This window comes from Tetrao urogallus (assembly GCF_951394365.1).
Source record: "Tetrao urogallus genome assembly, contig: scaffold_205, whole genome shotgun sequence".
NCBI lineage: Eukaryota > Metazoa > Chordata > Aves > Galliformes > Phasianidae > Tetrao > Tetrao urogallus.
Genome location: NW_027638866.1, coordinates 1 through 22,451, shown reverse-complemented (window position 1 = coordinate 22,451; position 22,451 = coordinate 1). Strand labels below are relative to the sequence as shown.

At 58.5% G+C, this 22,451-nt stretch overlaps 1 protein-coding gene across 1 annotated transcript; it reads right to left on the bottom strand.

The window, feature by feature from the left end:
* Window positions 1-3,563: 3,563 nt before the first annotated feature.
* Window positions 3,564-22,013, bottom strand: CPSF1 (cleavage and polyadenylation specific factor 1; the record flags this gene model as incomplete). Its single annotated transcript, XM_079551157.1, is given in 9 exon segments — window positions 3,564-3,705; window positions 6,516-6,600; window positions 9,606-9,696; window positions 13,796-13,912; window positions 14,917-15,069; window positions 17,427-17,576; window positions 20,444-20,527; window positions 20,529-20,534; window positions 21,963-22,013. Coding segments are annotated over 9 exon segments (879 nt in total), but the record flags the coding sequence as incomplete, so codon positions are not given.
* Between the last annotated feature and the right edge of the window lie 438 nt (window positions 22,014-22,451).

Here is a 22,451-nt window from a genome sequence, read left to right as displayed (position 1 = left end):
CCCAAAGGTGACCCCAAAGCTGACCCCAAAGCTGACCCCAAAGGTGTCCCCAAAACTCATCCCAAAAGTCATCCCAAAGTTGTCCCCAAATGTGTCCCCAGGGGTGACCCCAAAAGGAACGGCCCCAAAGGAGGCTGCGACATGTCCTGAAGCTGACCCCAAACTCATCCCAAAGCTGACCCCAAAGCTGACCCCAAAGGTGTCCCCAAAGGTGTCCCCAAAGGTGTCCCCAAGATTGACCCCAAAAGAGTTGGCCCCAAAGGTGTCCCCAAAGCTGACCAAAACTGACCCCAAAGTTGACCCCAAAGGTGAACCCAAGATGACCCAAACATGACCCCAAAAGTGACCCCAAAACAATACGCAAAGGTGTCCCCAAAGGTGTCCCCAAAGATGTCCCCAAACCTGACCCCAAAGGTGTCCCCAAAGCTGACCCCAAACCCTTTCCTGTCCCAAAGCTGCCCCCAATGTGTCCCCACATGTCCCCAACCGTGGCCCCAGTGCCGTCCCCATGTCCCCATGTGTCCCCACGCTGTCGCTACGATGTCCCCATGTGTCCCCAATGCTGCCCTATGGCGTCCCTGTCCCCATGTGGTCCCCATATGTCCCCATGTGTCCCCACACGTCCCCACGTGTCCCCATGATGTCCCCACATGTCCCAGCTGCTCACCCTCCCCTGCAGGTGACCTCCTCGCCCTGCATCAGACAGGTCCCCATATGTCCCCATATGTCCCCATGTGTCCCCACGTGTCCTCATGTGTCTCCATGATGTCCCCATGATGTCCCCATGTGTCCCCATAATGTCCCCATGATGTCCCCAACCTCACCCTTCCCCTGCAGGTGGCCTCCTCGCCCTGCATCAGGCAGGTCCCCATATGTCCCCACGTGTCCCCATGATGTCCCCATATGTCCCCATGATGTCCCCATGTGTCCCCATGTGTCCCCACGCGTCCCCACGCATCCCCACGTGTCCCCACATGTCCCAGCTTCTCACCCTTCCCCTGCAGTTGACCTCCTCGCCCTGCATCGGACAGGTCCCCATAATGTCCCCATATGTCCCCATAATGTCCCCATATGTCCCCATGATGTCCCCATGTGTCCCCACGATGTCCCCACGTGTCCCCACAAGTCCTCAGCTCCTCATCTTGCCCCGGCAGGTGACCTCCTCGCCCTGCATCAGACCTGTCCCCACGTGTCCCCATGATGTCCCCATGTGTCCCAGCTCCGCACCCTCCCCCTGCAGGTGGCCTCCTCGCCCTGCATCACACCTGTCCCCACATGTCCCCACGTGTCCCCATGATGTCCCCATGATGTCCCCATGATGTCCCCATGTGTCCCCACGTGTCCCCACGTGTCCCCATGATGTCCCCATATGTCCCCATGTGTCCCCACATGTCCCCATGATGTCCCCATGTGTCCCCACATGTCCCAGCTGCTCAACCTCCCCCTGCAGGTGACCTCCTTGCCCTGCATCGGACAGGTCCCCATAATGTCCCCACGTGTCCCATGATGTCCCCACATGTCCCCACGTGTCCCCATATGTCCCCATAACGTCCCCATGTGTCCCCACATGCCCCCACATGTCCCAGCTGCTCACCCTCCCCCTGCAGGTGACCTCCTCGCCCTGCATCAGGCAGGTCCCCATACGTCCCCATATGTCCCCATGTGTCCCCACGTGTCCTCATGTGTCTCCATGATGTCCCCATGATGTCCCCATGTGTCCCCATAATGTCCCCATGATGTCCCCATGATGTCCCCAACCTCACCCTTCCCCTGCAGGTGGCCTCCTCGCCCTGCATCAGGCAGGTCCCCATATGTCCCCACATGTCCCCATGATGTCCCCATATGTCCCCATGATGTCCCCATATGTCCCCATGTGTCCCCACGTGTCCCCATGATGTCCCCATATGTCCCCATGATGTCCCCATATGTCCCCATGTGTCCCCATGTGTCCCCACGTGTCCCCACGCATCCCCACGTGCCCCCACATGTCCCAGCTTCTCACCCTTCCCCTGCAGTTGACCTCCTCGCCCTGCATCGGACAGGTCCCCATAATGTCCCCATATGTCCCCATAATGTCCCCATATGTCCCCATGATGTCCCCATGTGTCCCCACGATGTCCCCATGTGTCCCCACAAGTCCTCAGCTCCTCATCTTGCCCCGGCAGGTGACCTCCTCGCCCTGCATCAGACCTGTCCCCACGTGTCCCCATGATGTCCCCATGTGTCCCAGCTCCGCACCCTGCCCCTGCAGGTGGCCTCCTCGCCCTGCATCACACCTGTCCCCACATGTCCCCACGTGTCCCCATGATGTCCCCATGATGTCCCCATGTGTCCCCACATGTCCCCACGTGTCCCCACGATGTCCCCATGATGTCCCCATGTGTCCCCACATGTCCCCATGTGTCCCCATGATGTCCCCATGATGTCCCCATGATGTCCCCATGTGTCCCCATGTGTCCCCACATGTCCCCATGATGTCCCCATGTGTCCCCACATGTCCCAGCTGCTCAACCTCCCCCTGCAGGTGACCTCCTTGCCCTGCATCGGACAGGTCCCCATAATGTCCCCACGTGTCCCCATGATGTCCCCACATGTCCCCACGTGTCCCCATATGTCCCCATAACGTCCCCATGTGTCCCCACATGCCCCCACATGTCCCAGCTGCTCACCCTCCCCCTGCAGGTGACCTCCTCGCCCTGCATCAGGCAGGTCCCCATATGTCCCCATATGTCCCCATGTGTCCCCACGTGTCCTCATGTGTCTCCATGATGTCCCCATGATGTCCCCATGTGTCCCCATAATGTCCCCATGATGTCCCCATGATGTCCCCAACCTCACCCTTCCCCTGCAGGTGGCCTCCTCGCCCTGCATCAGGCAGGTCCCCATATGTCCCCACGTGTCCCCATGATGTCCCCATATGTCCCCATGTGTCCCCATGTGTCCCCATGTGTCCCCACGCATCCCCACATGCCCCCACATGTCCCAGCTGCTCACCCTCCCCCGGCAGGTGACCTCCTCGCCCTGCATCAGGCAGGTCCCCACATGTCCCCATATGTCCCCATGTGTCCCCATGATGTCCCCAACCTCACCCTTCCCCTGCAGGTGACCTCCTCGCCCTGTTATCAGGCAGGTCCCCATATGTCCCCATGTGTCCCCATGTGTCCCCATGATGTCCCCATGTGTCCCCATGATGTCCCCACGTGTCCCCATGATGTCCCCACGTGTCCCAGCTGCTCACCCTCCCCCGGCAGGTGACCTCCTCGCCCTGCATCAGGCAGGTCCCCACATGTCCCCATATGTCCCCATGATGTCCCCATGTGTCCCCATGATGTCCCCAACCTCACCCTGCCCCTGCAGGTGGCCTCCTCGCCCTGCATCACACCTGTCCCCACATGTCCCCACGTGTCCCCACGTGTCCCCATGTGTCCCCATGATGTCCCCATATGTCCCCACGTGTCCCCACGTGTCCCCATATGTCCCCATGTGTCCCCATGATGTCCCCATGATGTCCCCACGTGTCCCCATGATGTCCCCATGATGTCCCACATGTCCCAGCTGCTCACCCTGCCCCTGCAGGTGACCTCCTCGCCCTGCATCAGGCAGGTCCCCACGGCCACGTATCCCTTCAGACCAGACACGGTCTCCTCGCTCTTGAGCGACACGGTTTTCATGCAGGTCACGTGCTCCCACTCCTCCAGGTCGATCCTGGGGGCAACGCTGCGCTGCCGCCACGCTCACAGCACAGAGCCACAGCCACAGCCCATATCCATGCCCATATCCCATACAAATAACCCATAGCCATATCCATAGCCATATCAACATCCCATGTCCATATCCATATCCATATCAACATCCCACATCCCATATCCATATCCCATATCCATATCCCATATCCATATCCATATCCCATATCCATGTCCCATATCCCATATCCATATCCCATATCCCATATCCATATCCCATATCCATATCCCATATCCATATCCATATCCATATCCATATCCATATCCATATCCATATCCATATCCCATATCCATATCCCATATCCATATCCCATATCCCATATCCATATCCCATATCCATATCCATATCCATATCCCATATCCCATATCCCATATCCATATCCATATCCCATATCCATATCCATATCCATATCCATATCCCATATCCATATCCCATATCCCATATCCCATATCCCATATCCATATCCCATATCCCATATCCATATCCCATATCCATATCCCATATCCATATCCATATCCATATCCCATATCCATATCCCATATCCATATCCATATCCCATATCCATATCCATATCCATATCCCATATCCATATCCCATATCCCATATCCCATATCCATATCCATATCCCATATCCATATCCCATATCCATATCCCATATCCATATCCATATCCCATATCCATATCCATATCCATATCGCATATCCCATATCCATATCCATATCCCATATCCATATCCCATATCCATATCCCATATCCCATATCCATATCCCATATCCATATCCCATATCCCATATCCATATCCCATATCCATATCCCATATCCATATCCCATATCCCATATCCATATCCCATATCCATATCCCATATCCATATCCATATCCATATCCATATCCCATATCCATATCCATATCCCATATCCATATCCATATCCCATATCCATATCCCATATCCCATATCCATATCCATATCCCATATCCCATATCCCATATCCATATCCCATATCCCATATCCATATCCATATCCCATATCCATATCCCATATCCATATCCCATATCCATATCCCATATCCATATCCATATCCCATATCCATATCCCATATCCATATCCCATATCCATATCCCATATCCCATATCCCATATCCATATCCCATATCCATATCCCATATCCCATATCCATATCCCATATCCATATCCCATATCCATATCCCATATCCATATCCCATATCCATATCCCATATCCATATCCCATATCCATATCCCATATCCATATCCCATATCCATATCCCATATCCATATCCCATATCCATATCCCATATCCATATCCCATATCCATATCCCATATCCATATCCATATCCCATATCCATATCCATATCCATATCCATATCCATATCCCATATCCATATCCATATCCATATCCCATATCCATATCCCATATTCAGTATCCCACATCCCATATCCAGTATCCCAATCCCACATCATATCCCATATCCCTATCCCATACCCCATATCCCCATGTCCCCCCCACGTCCCCAGGTCTCCCATGTCCCCTGGTGTCCCCATGTCCCCTGATGTCCCCATATGCCCACATCCCCATGTCCCCCCACGTCCCCTGATGTCCCGACATCGCACAATGTCCCACATCCCCCCACATCCCACAATGTCCCACATCCCCTGCTGTCCCCACGTCCCCCGGTGTCCCCATGTCCCCCCACGTCCCCTGCTGTCCCCACGTCCCCTGCTGTCCCCACGTCCCCTGATGTCCCCACATCCCCTGCTGTCCCCACATCCCCTGATGTCCCCACATCCCCTGCTGTCCCCACGTCCCCTGATGTCCCCACATCCCCTGCTGTCTCCACGTCCCCTGGTGTCCCCACATCCCCATGTCCCCTGCTGTCCCCACATCCCCCAATGTCCCCACATCCCCCAATGTCCCCTGCTGTCCCCACATCCCCTGGTGTCCCCATGTCCTCCCACGTCCCCTGCTGTCCCCACATCCCCTGCTGTCCCCACGTCCCCCACTGTCCACACATCCCCCAATGTCCCCACATCCCCCCACATCCCCTGCTGTCCCCACATCCCCTGGTGTCCCCACGTCCCCCAGTGTCCCCACGTCCCCCAATGTCCCCACATCCCCCCACATCCCCTGCTGTCCCCACATCCCCTGCTGTCCCCACGTCCCCCACTGTCCACACATCCCCCAATGTCCCCACATCCCCCCACATCCCCTGCTGTCCCCACACCCCCTGGTGTCCCCACATCCCCTGCTGTCCCCACGTCCCCCAGTGTCCCCACGTCCCCCAATGTCCCCACATCCCCCCACATCCCCTGCTGTCCCCACATTCCCTGGTGTCCCCACGTCCCCCAGTGTCCCCACGTCCCCCAATGTCCCCACATCCCCCCACATCCCCTGCTGTCCCCACGTCCCCCACTGTCCCCACATCCCCCAATGTCCCCACATCCCCCCACATCCCCTGCTGTCCCCACATCCCCTGCTGTCCCCACGTCCCCCACTGTCCACACATCCCCCAATGTCCCCACATCCCCCCACATCCCCTGCTGTCCCCACACCCCCTGGTGTCCCCACATCCCCTGCTGTCCCCACGTCCCCCAGTGTCCCCACGTCCCCCAATGTCCCCACATCCCCCCACATCCCCTGCTGTCCCCACATTCCCTGCTGTCCCCACGTCCCACAATGTCCCACATCCCCCAATGTCCCCTGCTGTCCCCACACCCCCCGGTGTCCCCCACATCCCCCCACGTCCCCCCGCTCACCGCGTGTTGGGAATGGCCTCCCAGCTGACGGGGGAGATGAGCTGGATGGAGAAGGCCTCCTGCTGGGGGTGCACGTAGCGATCGTCTGCGGGGACACGGCGCTCATGGGGGGACACGAGGGGACAGGCGGGGGGCATCTGGGGACAGGCAGGGGGACACCGCGGGGACAGGCAGCGGGGACAGCTGGGGGTATTATGGGGACAGACATGGGGACACCGTGGGGACAGACAGGGGGACGCCATGGGGACAGGCAGCGGGGACAGCTGGGGACAGGAAGGGGGACATCTGGGGGCATTATGGGGACAGACAGGGGGACAATGTGGGGACACACCGGGGGACGCCATGGGGACAGCCAGGGGGACATTTGGGGACAGCCAGGGGGACATCATGGGGACAGACAGGGGGACACCGTGGGGACAGACAGGGGGACATTGTGGGGACAGACAGGGGGACATCATGGGGACAGACAGGGGGACATTGTGGGGACAGACAGGGGGACATGGCAGAGACAGACAAGGGGACATTTGGGGACAGACAGGGGGACACCATGGGGACAGACAGGGGGACACCGTGGGGACAGACAGGGGGACACCATGGGGACAGACAGGAGGACATGGCAGAGACAGACAGGGGGACATCATGGGAACAGACAGGGTGACGTTGTGGGGACAGACAGGGGGACACCATGGGGACAGACATGGGGACAATATGGGGACAGAGAGGTGGACACCATGGGGACAGACAGGGGGACATTTGACGACATTATGGGGACAGACATGGGGACAATATGGGGACAGAGAGGTGGACACCATGGGGACAGACAGGGGGACATGGCAGAGACAGACAGGAGGACAACGTGGGTACAGAGAGGGGGACATTTGGAGACATTAGGGCGACAGACAGGGGGACACCGTGGGGACAGACAGGGGGACACCATAGGGACACCATAAAGACAGAGAGTGGGACATCAGAGGGACAGACAGGGGGACATTTGAGGACAGACAGGGGGACACCATGGGGACAGACATGGGGACATTTGGGGACAGATGGGGAAATGCTGGGGACACACATGGGGACACAAGTGATGCTTTGAAGACACACAGGTGACACACAGGTGACACTTGGGGGACACACAGTGGCACCTGGGGACACAAGGTGACACTTTGGGGACACACGGGTGACACAGGCGACACACAGTGACACACAGGTGATGCTTTGGGGTCACACAGAGTCACCTGGGGACACAAAGTGACACTTTGGGGACACACAGGTGACACTTGGGGGTCACATAGCGAGACACAGGGACACACAGGGGCACCTGGTGACACAAGGTGACACACAGGGACACACAGGGACACGCAGTGCCACCCAGGTGACACACAGGGACACAAGGCGACACCCAGTGACACACAAGGTGACACTGTGGGAACACGTAGCGGCACCCAGGTGACACACAATGACACGAGGTGACAGCGGGGCCACAAGGGGACAACGGGACACAACGGGACAGTTTGGGGACAGCAGGTGGCAGTTGGGGGACAGCAGGTGGCAGTGGGGCCCGCAGTGTCAGTTAGTGGCCAGCAGGTGGCAGTGGGGCAGCAGTGTCAGTTAGTGGCCAGCAGTGTCAGTTAGTGGCCAGCAGGTGGCAGTGGGGCCAGCAGTGTCAGTTAGTGGCCAGCAGGCGGCAGTCTGGGGCCAGCAGTGTCAGTTAGTGGCCAGCAGGTGGCAGTGGGGCAGCAGTGTCAGTTAGTGGCCAGCAGTGTCAGTTAGTGGCCAGCAGGTGGCAGTTTGGGGCCAGCAGTGTCAGTTAGTGGCCAGCAGGTGGCAGTGGGCCAGCAGTGTCAGTTAGTGGCCAGCAGGTGGCAGTGGGCCAGCAGTGTCAGTTAGTGGCCAGCAGGCAGCAGTCTGGGGCCAGCAGTGTCAGTTAGTGGCCAGCAGGTGGCAGTGGGCCAGCAGTGTCAGTTAGTGGCCAGCAGGTGGCAGTGGGCCAGCAGTGTCAGTTAGTGGCCAGCAGGTGGCAGTTTGGGGCCAGCAGTGTCAGTTAGTGGCCAGCAGGCGGCAGTGGGGCAGCCGTGTCAGTTAGTGGCCAGCAGGCAGCAGTGGGGCCAGCAGTGTCATTCAGTGGCCAGCAGTGTCAGATAGTGGCCAGCAGGTGGCAGTGGGGCAGCAGTGTCAGTTAGTGGCCCGCAGTGTCAGTTAGTGGCCAGCAGGTGGCAGTGGGGCCAGCAGCGTCAGTTAGAGGCCAGCAGGTGGCAGTTTGGGGCAGCAGTGTCAGTTAGGGGCCAGCAGGCGGCAGTGGGGCCTACAGTGTCAGTTAGTGGCCAGCAGGCGGCAGTTTGGGGCAGCAGTGTCAGTTAGGGGCCAGCAGGTGGCAGTGAGGCCAGCAGTGTCAGTTAGTGGCCAGCAGGCAGCAGTCTGGGGCCAGCAGTGTCAGTTAGTGGCCAGCAGGTGGCAGTGGGGCCCGCAGTGTCAGTTAGTGGCCAGCAGGCGGCAGTGGGGCAGCGGTGTCAGTTAGTGGCCAGCAGGCAGCAGTGGGGCCAGCAGTGTCATTCAGCGGCCCGCAGTGTCAGTTAGTGGCCCGCATTGTCAGTTAGTGGCCAGCAGGTGGCAGTGGGGCCAGCAGCGTCAGTTAGAGGCCAGCAGGTGGCAGTTTGGGGCAGCAGTGTCAGTTAGTGGCCAGCAGGTGGCAGTCTGGGGCAGCAGTGTCAGTTAGTGGCCAGCAGGTGGCAGTGGGGCCAGCAGTGTCAGTTAGTGGCCAGCAGTGTCAGTTAGTGGCCAGCAGCGTCAGTTAGAGGCCAGCAGGTGGCAGTTTGGGGCAGCAGTGTCAGTTAGTGGCCAGCAGGTGGCAGTCTGGGGCAGCAGTGTCAGTTAGTGGCCAGCAGGTGGCAGTGGGGCCAGCAGTGTCAGTTAGTGGCCAGCAGTGTCAGTTAGTGGCCAGCAGGCGGCAGTGGGGCAGCAGTGTCAGTTAGTGGCCAGCAGGTGGCAGTGGGGCAGCAGTGTCAGTTAGTGGCCAGCAGGTGGCAGTGGGGCAGCAGTGTCAGTTAGTGGCCAGCAGGTGGCAGCAGGGCGCAGCGCTGGGCGCGCACTGACCGCGCTCGATGCTCTCGAACTCCTTCTCCTCGCCCGTCATGCGCGGGATTCGCGTGCAGGCGTTGCTGACGCTCGTGGCCACCGCGTAAACCTGAGCGCAGCGCCGCCTCAGCACCGACACCCAGCACCCACTGCACCACGTGACCCCAATGCCCCACTGACCCCAATGCCCCACTGACCCAATGCCCCAGTGACCCCATTGAGCCCGATGTCCCATTGCCCCCATTGACCCCAATGCCCCACTGACCCCATTGCCCCACTGACCCCAATGCCCCACTGACCCCAATGCCCCACTGACCCCAATGCCCCACTGACCCCAGTGACCCCAATGTGCCATTGACCCCATTGACCCCAATGCACCATTGACCCCAATGCCCCACTGACCCCAATGCCCCACTGACCCCAATGCCCCACTGACCCCAGTGACCCCAATGTGCCATTGACCCCATTGACCCCAATGCACCATTGACCCCAATGCCCCACTGACCCCATTGCCCCACTGACCCCAATGCCCCATTGACCCCATTGCCCCAGTGACCCCCATGCCCCACTGACCCCAATGCCCCACTGACCCCAGTGACCCCAATGTGCCATTGACTCCATTGACCCCAATGTGCCATTGACCCCAATGCCCCACTGACCCCCATGCCCCACTGACCCCAGTGACCCCAATGTGCCATTGACCCTATTGACCCCAATGCACCATTGACCCCAATGCCCCACTGACCCCAATGCACCATTGAACCCAATGCCCCACTGACCCATTGCTCCCAATGTCCCCATTGCCCCCAACGTCTCCATTGCTCCCAATGACCCCAATGTCCCCAATGCCCCCATTGCTCCCAATGCCCCCATTCCCCCGAATGTCCCCAGTGTCCCCATATCCCCCCAAGGTCCCCATTCCTTCCACTGACCCCAATGCCCCCATTGCCCCCAATGTCCCCATTCCTCCACTGACACCCAACGTCCCCATTGCTCCCAATGACCCCAATGTCCCCTTTACCCCATTGCCCCCAATGTCCCCATTCCTCCACTGACCCCCAAAGTTCCCACTGCCCCCACGTCCCCATTGCTCCCAATGTCCCCAGTGTCCCCTTTACCCCATTGCTCCCAATGACCCCATTGTCCCCAACGTCCCCATTGCTCCCAAGGTCCCCAGTGTCCCCATATCCCCCCATTGCCCCCATTGCCCCCAATGTCCCCATTCCTTCCACTGACCCCAACGTCCCCATTGCCCCCATTGCTCCCAATGCCCCCACCCTCCTGAATGTCCCCAGTGTCCCCATATCCCCCCAAGGTCCCCATTCCTCCATTGACCCCAATGTCCCCATTGCCCCCCAATGTCCCCATTCCTCCACTGACCCCCAATGTCCCCATTGCTCCCAACGTCCCCATTGCCCCCAATGCCCCCATTCCCCCGAATGTCCCCAGTGTCCCCATATCCCCCCAAGGTCCCCATTCCTCCACTGACCCCAATGCCCCCATTGCCCCCAATGTCCCCATTCCTCCACTGACCCCCAAAGTTCCCACTGCCCCCAACGTCCCCATTGCTCCCAATGACCCCAATGTCCCCTTTACCCCATTGCTCCCAATGTCCCCATTGTCCCCAACGTCCCCATTGCCCCCAATGTCCCCATTGCTCCCAATGTCCCCATTCCCCCAAATGTCCCCAGTGTCCCCATATCCCCCCAAGATCCCCATTCCTCCACTGACCCCAATGTCCCCATTGCCCCCAATGTCCCCATTCCTTCCACTGACCCCCAACGTCCCCATTGCTCCCAATGACCCCAATGTCCCCTTTACACCATTGCCCCCAACGTCCCCATTCCCCTGAACGTCCCCAATGTCCCCAACGTCCCCATTCCCCCAAATGCCCCCATTGCCCCCAATGTCCCCATTCCTCCACTGAACCCCAAAGTTCCCACTGCCCCCAACGTCCCCATTGCTCCCAATGACCCCAATGTCCCCTTTACCCCATTGCCCCCAACGTCCCCATTGCTCCCAATGTCCCCATTGCTCCCAATGACCCCATTGCTCCCAATGTCCCCATTCCCCCAAATGTCCCCAGTGTCCCCATATCCCCCCAAGATCCCCATTCCTCCACTGACCCCAATGTCCCCATTGCCCCCCAATGTCCCCATTCCTTCCACTGACCCCAATGCCCCCATTACGCCCAATGTCCCCATTCCTTCCACTGACCCCCAACGTCCCCTTTGCCCCCAACATCCCCATTGCCCCCAATGCCCCCATTGCCCCCAATGTCCCCATTCCTCCACTGACCCCCAAAGTTCCCATTGCCCCCAACGTCCCCATTGCTCCCAATGACCCCAATGTCCCCTTTACCCCATTGCTCCCAATGTCCCCATTGCCCCCAATGTCCCCATTGCTCCCAATGACCCCATTGTCCCCAACGTCCCCAGTGCCCCCAATGTCCCCATTGCTCCCAATGCCCCCATTGCTATCAATGTCCCCATTGCCCCAAATGTCCCCAGTGTCCCCATATCCCCCCAAGATCCCCATTCCTCCACTGACCCCAATGTCCCCATTGCCCCCAATGTCCCCATTCCTTCCACTGACCCCAATGCCCCCATGGCCCCCAATGTCCCCATTCCTTCCACTGACCCCCAACGTCCCCATTGCTCCCAATGACCCCAATGTCCCCTTTACCCCATTGCCCCCAACGTCCCCATTCCCCTGAACGTCCCCAATGTCCCCATGTCCCCATTCCCCCGAATGTCCCCATTGCTCCCAATGTCCCCATTCCCCTGAATGTCCCCAATGTCCCCAATGCCCCCATTGCTCCCAAAGTTCCCACTGCCCCCAACGCCCCCATTGCTCCCAATGACCCCAATGTCCCCTTTACCCCATTGCTCCCAATGACCCCAATGTCCCCTTTACCCCATTGCTCCCAATGTCCCCAGTGTCCCCAATGCCCCCATTGCTCCCAATGCCCCCACCCTCCTGAATGTCCCCAGTGTCCCCATATCCCCCCAAGGTCCCCATTCCTCCACTGACCCCCAACGTCCCCATTGCCCCCAACGTCCCCATTGCTCCCAATGCCCCCATTGCTTTCAATGTCCCCATTGCTCCCAATGTCCCCATTCCCCTGAACGACCCGAATGTCCCCAATGTCCCCATTCCCCCGAATGCCCCCATTGCCCCCAATGTCCCCATTCCTCCACTGACCCCCAAAGTTCCCACTGCCCCCAACGTCCCCATTGCTCCCAATGACCCCAATGTCCCCTTTACCCCATTGCTCCCAATGTCCCCATTGCCTCCAATGTCCCCATTGCTCCCAACGTCCCCATTGCCCCCAATCTCCCCAGTGTCCCCAATGTCCCCATTGCTCCCAATGCCCCCACCCTCCTGAATGTCCCCAGTGTCCCCACATCCCCCCAAGGTCCCCATTCCTCCACTGACCCCAATGTCCCCATTCCTTCCACTGACCCCCAACGTCCCCTTTGCCCCCAACATCCCCATTGCCCCCAATGTCCCCATTGCTCCCAATGCCCCCAATGCCCCCATTGCTCCCAATGCCCCCATTGCTCCCAATGTCCCCATTCCCCTGAACGTCCCGAATGTCCCCAATGTCCCCATTCCCCCGAATGTCCCCATTGCTCCCAATGTCCCCATTCCCCCGAATGTCCCCATTGCTCCCAATGTCCCCATTCCCCTGAATGTCCCCAATGTCCCCAATGCCCCCATTGCTCCCAAAGTTCCCACTGCCCCCAACGTCCCCATTCCCCTGAACGTCCCCAATGTCCCCAACGTCCCCATTCCCCCGTATCCCCCCATTGCCCCCAATGTCCCCATTCCTCCACTGAACCCCAAAGTTCCCACTGCCCCCAACGTCCCCAACGTCCCCATTGCCCCCATTGCTCCCAATGACCCCATTGTCCCCAACGTCCCCATTGCCCCCAATGTCCCCAGTGTCCCCAATGCCCCCACTGCTCCCAATGCCCCCACCCTCCTGAATGTCCCCAGTGTCCCTTTATCCCCCCAAGGTCCCCATTCCTCCACTGACCCCAATGTCCCCATTCCTTCCACTGACCCCCAACGTCCCCATTGCCCCCAACGTCCCCATTGCTCCCAATGTCCCCATTCCCCTGAACGTCCCCAATGTCCCCAACGTCCCCATTCCCCCAAATGTCCCCACTGTCCCCACATCCCCCCATGCCCCCCCCACCCACCTTGGACTCCACATGATAGGCCACGTAGTGCGCGGTGCAGCGCAGCGGGATCTTGCGCACGGGCCAGGGGGCGTCGTAGGAGAGAGCAGCAGGCAGCACACTGATACGCAGCTCCCCCTGCCCGCACCAATTAACAGGAACCCAATTAGCGGGGATCCCAATTAACGAGAAGCCCAATCAATGAGAACCCCGCTTAGCAAGAGCCCGACGCAAGGCCAAAGCTCATGAATGGGAACGCAAAGCAACGGGAACCAACGGCAACAGGGAGCTGAGTCAAGGAAGACCCCAATTAACGGGAATCCCAATTAGTGGGGATTAAATTAATGGGAGCACAAATTAATGAGAACCCAAATTAACGAGCACCCCAATGAATGAGCATCCAAATGAACAAGAACCCAAGTTAATGGCAAAGCTCATGAATGGGAACGCAAAGCAACGGGAACCAGCGGCAACAGGGAGCCGAGTCAAGAGGGGACCCCAATTAATGGAAATCCCAATTAGTGGGGATTAAATTAATGGGAGCACAAATTAATGAGAACCCAAATTAATGGGAACTCAAGTTAATGAGCACCCAAATGAACAAGAACCCAAGTTAATGGCAAAGCTCATTAACAGCAATGGAAATGAACAAGAACCCACAGCAACGGTGACTCAAACCAAGAAGGGACTCCATTTAACAGGAATCCCAATTAATGGACCTTAAATTAATGGGTGCCAAACTAATGAGAACCCAAATTAATGGGAACTCAAGTTAATGAGCACCCAAATTAACAAGCACCCAAGTTAATGGCAAAGCTCATGAATGGGAACTCAGAAACTCAAACCAACGAGAGCCCACGTCAACGGTGAGCCAAGACAGGAGGGGACCCCAATTAGCGGGAATCCCAATTAACGGGGAATTAATGGTTACGCAAATTAACGAGAACCCAAATTAATGAGAAGCCACACCAAAAAGAACCCAAATTAATGGCAGAGCTCGTTAACGGGGACGCAAACGACTCCAAACCCCCATCCAACGGTGAGCCGAAGCGAGAGGGGACCCCAGCAGACGGGCAGAGCAACGAAGAGAGATGCTAATTAACGAGGGGCCGCTAACGAGGGCTGCTAATTAGCGCAGGCACCTGGCGGTTGAAGTAGAGGAAGCCTTTGGGGCAGTTGACGTTGTGGAACGGGGCGAAGGAATCGATGGGGCCATCGATGGCCATGGGGTGCAGGCGCAGCGCGCCCCGTGACGACAGCAGCAGCCAATGGGGGGCCGGGCCGCACAGGAACACCTGCAATTAGTTAATTAGTCAGTAATTAGGGCCTCAGGGGGAAGGAGAGCAGGGCCAGGACATCAAGGAACGCCTGTGGTTAGTTAATTAGGCATTAATTAGGGGCAGCAGGGGAAGGAGCTGCAGTGTGCTGCGGGAGGCCAGCAGCAGCCAATGGGGGGCCGGGCCGCACAGGAACACCTGCAATTAGTTAATTAGTCAGTAATTAGGGCCTCAGGGGGAAGGAGAGCAGGGCCAGGACACCAAGGAACGCCTGTGGTTAGTTAATTAGGCATTAATTAGGGGCAGCAAGGGAAGGAGCTGCAGTGTGCTGCGGGAGGCCAGCAGCAGCCAATGGGGGGCCGGGCCGCACAGGAACACCTGCAATTAGTTAATTAGTCAGTAATTAGGGCCTCAGGGGGAAGGAGAGCAGGGCCAGGACACCAAGGAACGCCTGTGGTTAGTTAATTAGGCATTAATTAGGGGCAGAAGGGAAGGAGCTGCAGTGTGCTGCGGGAGGCCAGCAGCAGCCAATGGGGGGCCGGGCCGCACAGGAACACCTGCAATTAGTTAATTAGTCATTAATTAGGGCCTCAGGGGGAAGGAGTGCGGGGTCAGGACACTAAGGAACACTTGCAATTAATTCATTAGCCATTAATTAGGGTCAGCAGGGGAAGGAGCTGCAACATGCTGCAAGAGGACAGCAGCAGCCAATGGGGGGCCGGGCCGCACAGGAACACCTGCAATTAGTTAATTAGTCATTAATTAGGGCCTGCAGGGGAAGGAGTGCGGGGCCAGGACATGAACACTTGCAATTAATTCATTAACCATTAATTAGGGTCAGCAGGGTCATGAGGGTCATGAGGGAAGTAGTGTAGGTGGGCTGCATGGGAATGGCTGCAATTAGTTAATTAGTTTGCTAATTAGGTTCATTAGGTGACAGAGACCAGCTCAAGACGCCTGGAACCGACGGGCTTAGGCTCGTTCATTAGACGGTTCATTAAGCCCAGCCATTCATTAAGCACTAATTAATCAGGTTCAGTAGGGGAGTCAGCCCAGCCGCGCAATCACAACTGCCATTAGCTAATTAATTAGGTAATTAATTACAGTGATGAGGGGGGGGTCTCTAATTTTTTTGGGGGGGTCACACAAGGGCTGGGTCCCCATTGGGGGTGGGGGGGGGAGGAGGGGGCTGTTCCATGTGGGGGGGATCCCCAATGACGGGGGGGGGTCCCCATTATTGAAGGGGGGTCCGTATTATTGGGGGGGGGCTTCCAAATGAGGGGGGGGTCCCTAATTTTTTGGGGGGGGGTCACACAAGGGCTGGGTCCCCAATGATGGGGGGGGTCCCCATTGGAGGGGGGGGGCAGCTAATTTTGGAGGGTGTCCCATATGGGGGGGGTCCGCAATGAATGGGGGGTTCCCTATAATTAGGGGGGGTTCTAATTTTGGGGGGGGGGCCCATACTGGGGGTGGGGGGTCTCTAATATTGAAGGGGGGTCCGTATTATTGGGGGGGGGGGGGCTCCCAAATGAGGGGGGGTCCCTAATTTTTGTGGGGGGGTCACACAAGGGCTGGGTCCCCATTGAGGGTGGGGTGGGGGATTGTCCCATATGGGGGGGGATCCCCAATGAGGGGGGGGTCCCTATTATCGGGGGGGGGGGTCAATTATTGGGGGGGGTCCCCAATTTGGGGGGGGGTTCTCATATGAGGGGGGTCCCCATCGAGGCTGTTCTCACATCAAGGGGGGACCCCATTGTGGGGGGGGGGGTCTCTATTATTGAAGGGGGGTCCGTATTATTGGGGAGGGGCTCCCAAATGAGGGGGGGTCCCTAATTTTTGGGGGGGGGGTCACACAAGCGGTGGGTCCCCATTGAGAGGTGGGGGGGGCTAGTTTTGAGGGGGGGGTGTCCCATATGGGGCGGGGGTCCCCAATGAGTGGGGGGGTCCTTATTAATGGGGGAGGGGGGTGTTCTAATATTGGGGGGGGCAGGGGGGGCGTCATATTGGGGGAGGGGGGGTCCCTATTATTGGGAGGTGTGGGTTCTAATATTGGGGGGGGGTTTCTAATATTGGGGGGGGTCCCCATACTGGAGGGGGGAGAAGGGGGGATCCCTATTACTGAAAGCAGGGTCCGTATTATTGGGGGGGGGCTCCCGAATGAGGGGGGGTCCCTAATTTTTGTGGGGGGGTCACAAAAGGGCTGGGTCCCCATTGAGGGTGGGGTGGGAGGGGTGTCCCATATGGGGGGTGATACCCAATGAAGGGGGGGTCCCTATTATTGGGGGGGGGTCTCTAATTTTGGGGGGGGGGGCCCACATGAGGGGGGGGTCCCCATTTTTTGGGGGTGGTGGGGGGGGGCTCCGTGTCTCTCTCACCCCGGCGTATCCGTAGATGTCGCTGAAGGGCCGGAAGCGCGCCACGCGGCCGCGCGCTCCTCCCCCATCCTCAGCGCCGCCCCCCCCACCGTCCGGCTTCTTCTTCGAGGGCCGGGGGCGGCGCTCCCGGAAGTGGATGTTGTGTGGGACCTGGGGGGGGAACGGAGGGGGATAATGGGGGGGTAATGGGGGCATAAGGGGGATGTGGGGCAGTGGGGACAATGGGGGCATTGGGGGCAATGGGGGCAATGGGGGCATTGGGGGCATTATGGGTAATGGGGGCATTGGGGGCAATGGGGGCATTGGGGGCAATGGGGGCAATGGGGGCATTGGGGGCAATGGGGGCAATGGGGGCAATGGGGGCAATGGGGGCAATGGGGGCATTGGGGGCAATGGGGACAATGGGGACAATGGGGGCAATGGGGACAATGGGGGCAATGGGGGCAATGGGGGCATTGGGGGCAATGGGGGCAATGGGGGCATTGGGGGCAATGGGGGCATTGGGGGCAATGGGGACAATGGGGGCATTATGGGTAATGGGGGCATTGGGGGCAATGGGGGCATTGGGGGCAATGGGGGCAATGGGGGCAATGGGGGCAATGGGGGCAATGGGGGCAATGGGGGCATTGGGGGCAATGGGGACAATGGGGACAATGGGGGCAATGGGGACAATGGGGGCAATGGGGGCAATGGGGGCATTGGGGGCAATGGGGGCAATGGGGGCATTGGGGGCAATGGGGGCATTGGGGGCAATGGGGGCATTGGGGGCAATGGGGGCATTGGGGGCATTGGGGGCAATGGGGGCATTGGGGGCAATGGGGGCATTGGGGGCAATGGGGACAATAGGGGCATTGGGGGCAATGGGGGCATTGGGGGCAATGGGGACAATGGGGGCATTGGGGGCAATGGGGGCATTGGGGGCAATGGGGACAATGGGGGCATTGGGGGCAATGGGGGCATTGGGGACAATGGGGACAATGGGGGCATTGGGGGCAATGGGGACAATGGGGGCAATGGGGGCATTGGGGGCAATGGGGGCATTGGGGACAATGGGGGCATTGGGGATACGGGGACATTTGGGACAATGGGGACAATGGCGATATAAGGGGAATATGGGGGCATTGGGGGCAATGGGGGCAGTGGGACAATGGGGGCAATGGGGGTTGGGGGGATATTGGGACAATGGGGACTTATGGGACAATGGGGTCAATGGATCTGAGAGGGATTTGGGGCCAATTGGGACATTGGGGGCAATGGGGACAATGGGGGCAATGGGAGCAATGAGGATATTGGGGGCAATGGGATCTGAGGGGGATTTGGGGCCAATGGGGACATTGGGGCCAATGGGATCTGAGGGGATTTGGGGCCAATGGGGCCAATGAGGACATTGGGGACAATGGGGACATTGGGGTCAATGGGATCTGAGGGGATTTGGGGCCAATGGGGCCAATGGGGATATTGAGCTCAATGGGATCTGAGGGGATTTGGGACAAATGGGGACATTGGGGCCAATGGGGACATTGGGGTCAATGGGATCTGAGGGGATTTGGGGCCAATGGGGGCAATGGGGTCAATGGGATCTCTGGGTTATTTGGGGCCAATGGGGACATTGGGGGCAATGGGGATATCAGGGTCAATGGGATCAATGCGGGATTTGGGGCCAATTTGGACATTGGGGACATTGGGGCCAATGGGATCAATGGGGGATTTGGGGCCAATGGGGACATTGGGGGCAATGGGGTCAATGGGGACATTGGGGCCAATGGGGACATTGGGGTCAATGGGATCTGAGGGGATTTGGGGCCAACGGGGACACTGGGGACATTGGGGTCAATGGGATCAATGGGGACATTGGGGTCAATGGGATCAATGGGACATTGGGGGCAATGGGATCTGAGGGGATTTGGGGCCAACGGGGACACTGGGGACATTGGGGTCAATGGGATCAATGGGACATCGGGGGCAATGGGATCTGAGGGGATTTGGGGCCAACGGGGACACTGGGGACATTGGGGTCAATGGGATCAATGGGGACATTGGGGTCAATGGGATCAATGGGACATTGGGGGCAATGGGATCTGAGGGGATTTGGGGCCAACAGGGACATTGGGGCCAATGGGGACAATGGGGACATTGGGGGCCAATGGGGTCAATGGGGTCAATGGGATCTGAGGGGGATTTGGGACAAATGGGGACATTGGGGCCAATGGGGACATTGGGGTCAATGGGATCTGAGGGGATTTGGGGCCAATGGGGGCAATGGGGTCAATGGGATCTCTGGGTTATTTGGGGCCAATGGGGATATCGGGGTCAATGGGATCAATGGGGATTTGGGGCCAATTTGGACATTGGGGACATTGGGGGCAATGGGGTCAATGGGGACATTGGGGTCAATGGGATCAATGGGGGATTTGGGGCCAATTTGGACATTGGGGACATTGGGGGCAATGGGGTCAATGGGGACATTGGGGTCAATGGGGTCAATGGGGGATTTGGGGCCAATGGGGACAATGGGGTCAATGGGATCTCTGGGTTATTTGGGGCCAATGGGGACATTGGGGGCAATGGGGTCAATGGGGACAATGGCATCTCAGGGGTATTTGGGGCTATGGGGCAATGGGATCTGAGGGGATTTGGGGACATTGGGCCAATGGGATCAAAGGGGACATTGGGGAGATGGGATCTGAGGGGATTTGGGGCCAATGGGGACATTGGGGGCAATGGGGACATTGGGTCAATGGGATCTGAGGGGATTTGGGCCAATGGGGACATTGGGGCCAATGGGGTCAAAGGGGACATTGGGGTCAATGGGATCTGAGGGGATTTGGGGCCAATGGGGCCAATGGGGATATTGAGCTCATGGGATCTGAGGGGATTTGGGACAAATGGGGACATTGGGCCAATGGGGACATTGGGGTCAATGGGGTCAAGGGACATGGGGTCAATGGGATGTGAGGGATTTGGGGCACTGGGTCACTGGCGGTGTGGATTTGGGCCCCGGCCCCACGGAGACGCACCTTCTTGAAGCGCACCTTGAGGTTGCTCTGCCCCAGCTGGGGGTCGTGAGCGAACGCCTCGTAGAGCAGCAGCTCCTGCTCCACGATGCACCTGCAGGGCCACACGGCTGCCCCACTGCTGCCCCATAGCTGCCCAAAACCCCAGCCCCACAACCCCACACCCAGCCCCACAACCCATTCCCAGCCCATAACCCCATTCGCAGCCCCACAACCCATTCCCAGCCCCACAACACAATAACCAGCCCCATAATCCCAATAACCAGCCCCATAACCCATTCCCAGCCCCACAACACAATAACCAGCCCCACAACCCCAGACCCAGCCCCCACAATCCCAATAACCAGCCCATAACCCCCACACCCAGCCCCACAACACAATAACCAGCCCCACAACCCCATTCCCAGCCCCACAACCCCATTCCCAGCCCGCCATAACCCCACACCCAGCCCCACAACACAATAACCAGCCCCATAATCCCAATACCAGCCCCATAACCCCATTCCCAGCCCCACAACACAATAACCAGCCCCATAATCCCAATAACCAGCCCATAACCCCACACCCAGCCCACAACACAATACCAGCCCCACAACCCCATCCCAGCCCCACAACCATTCCCAGCCCCATAACCCCACACCCAGCCCCACAACACAATAACCAGCCCCATAATCCCAATAACCAGCCCCATAACCCCATTCCCAGCCCCACAACACAATAACCAGCCCCATAATCCCAATAACCAGCCCCATACACCCACACCCAGCCCCACACACAATAACCACCGCCACAACCCCAGACCCAGCCCCATAATCCCAATAACCAGCCCACAACCCCAGACCAGCCCCACAACACAATAACCAGCCCCATAATCCCAATAACCAGCCCATAACCCCATTCCCAGCCCCACAACACAATAACCAGCCCACAACCCCAGACCCAGCCCCACAATCCCAATAACCAGCCCCATAACCCCACACCCAGCCCCACAACACAATAACCAGCCCCACAACCCCTTCCCAGCCCCACAACCCCATTCCCAGCCCCATAACCCCACACCCAGCCCCACAACACAATAACCAGCCCCATAATCCCAATAACCAGCCCATAACCCCATTCCCAGCCCCACAACACAATAACCAGCCCCATAATCCCAATAACCAGCCCCTTAACCCCACACCCAGCCCCACAACACAATAACCAGCCCACAACCCCAGACCCAGCCCCATAATCCAATAACCAGCCCCACAACCCCAGACCCAGCCCCACAACACAATAACCAGCCCATAATCCCAATAACCAGCCCCATAACCCCAGACCCAGCCCACAACACAATAACCAGCCCCATAACCCAGACCCAGCCCCACACCCCATTCCCAGCCCCACAACCCCACACCCAGCCCCATAACTCCATACACAGTCCCACAACCCCACACCCAGCCCACAACCCCATTCCCAGCCCCACAACCCCATAACCAGCCCCACAACCCATAACCCCACACACAACCCCAAAGGGTCTCACCAGCAGATAGGGCCGGCTCTGCCTGGCCCCCAGCCCCAGAACCCAATACATAACCCCATAACCCATACCCAGCCCCACAACCCCATAGATAACCCCACACACAACCACACACACAACCCCATAACCCCATACCAGACCCCACACCCCATAGGCTCTCACCAGCAGGCAGGGCCGGCTCTGCCTGGCCCCCAGCCCCCAGAACCCCATACACAACCCCATACACAACCCCACACACAACTCCATAGATAACCCCATACATAACCCCCATACACAACCCCATACATGACCCCATAACCCCACACACAGCCCCATAGTGACCCCACACCCCATAGGCTCTCACCAGCAGGTAGGGCCGGCTCTGCCAGTCCCCCAGCCCCAGAACCCATGCACAACCCCATACACAACTCCATCCATAACCCCATCCATAACCCCATACATGACCCCATACATAACCCCACACGTAACCCCATATACGACCCCATAACCCCA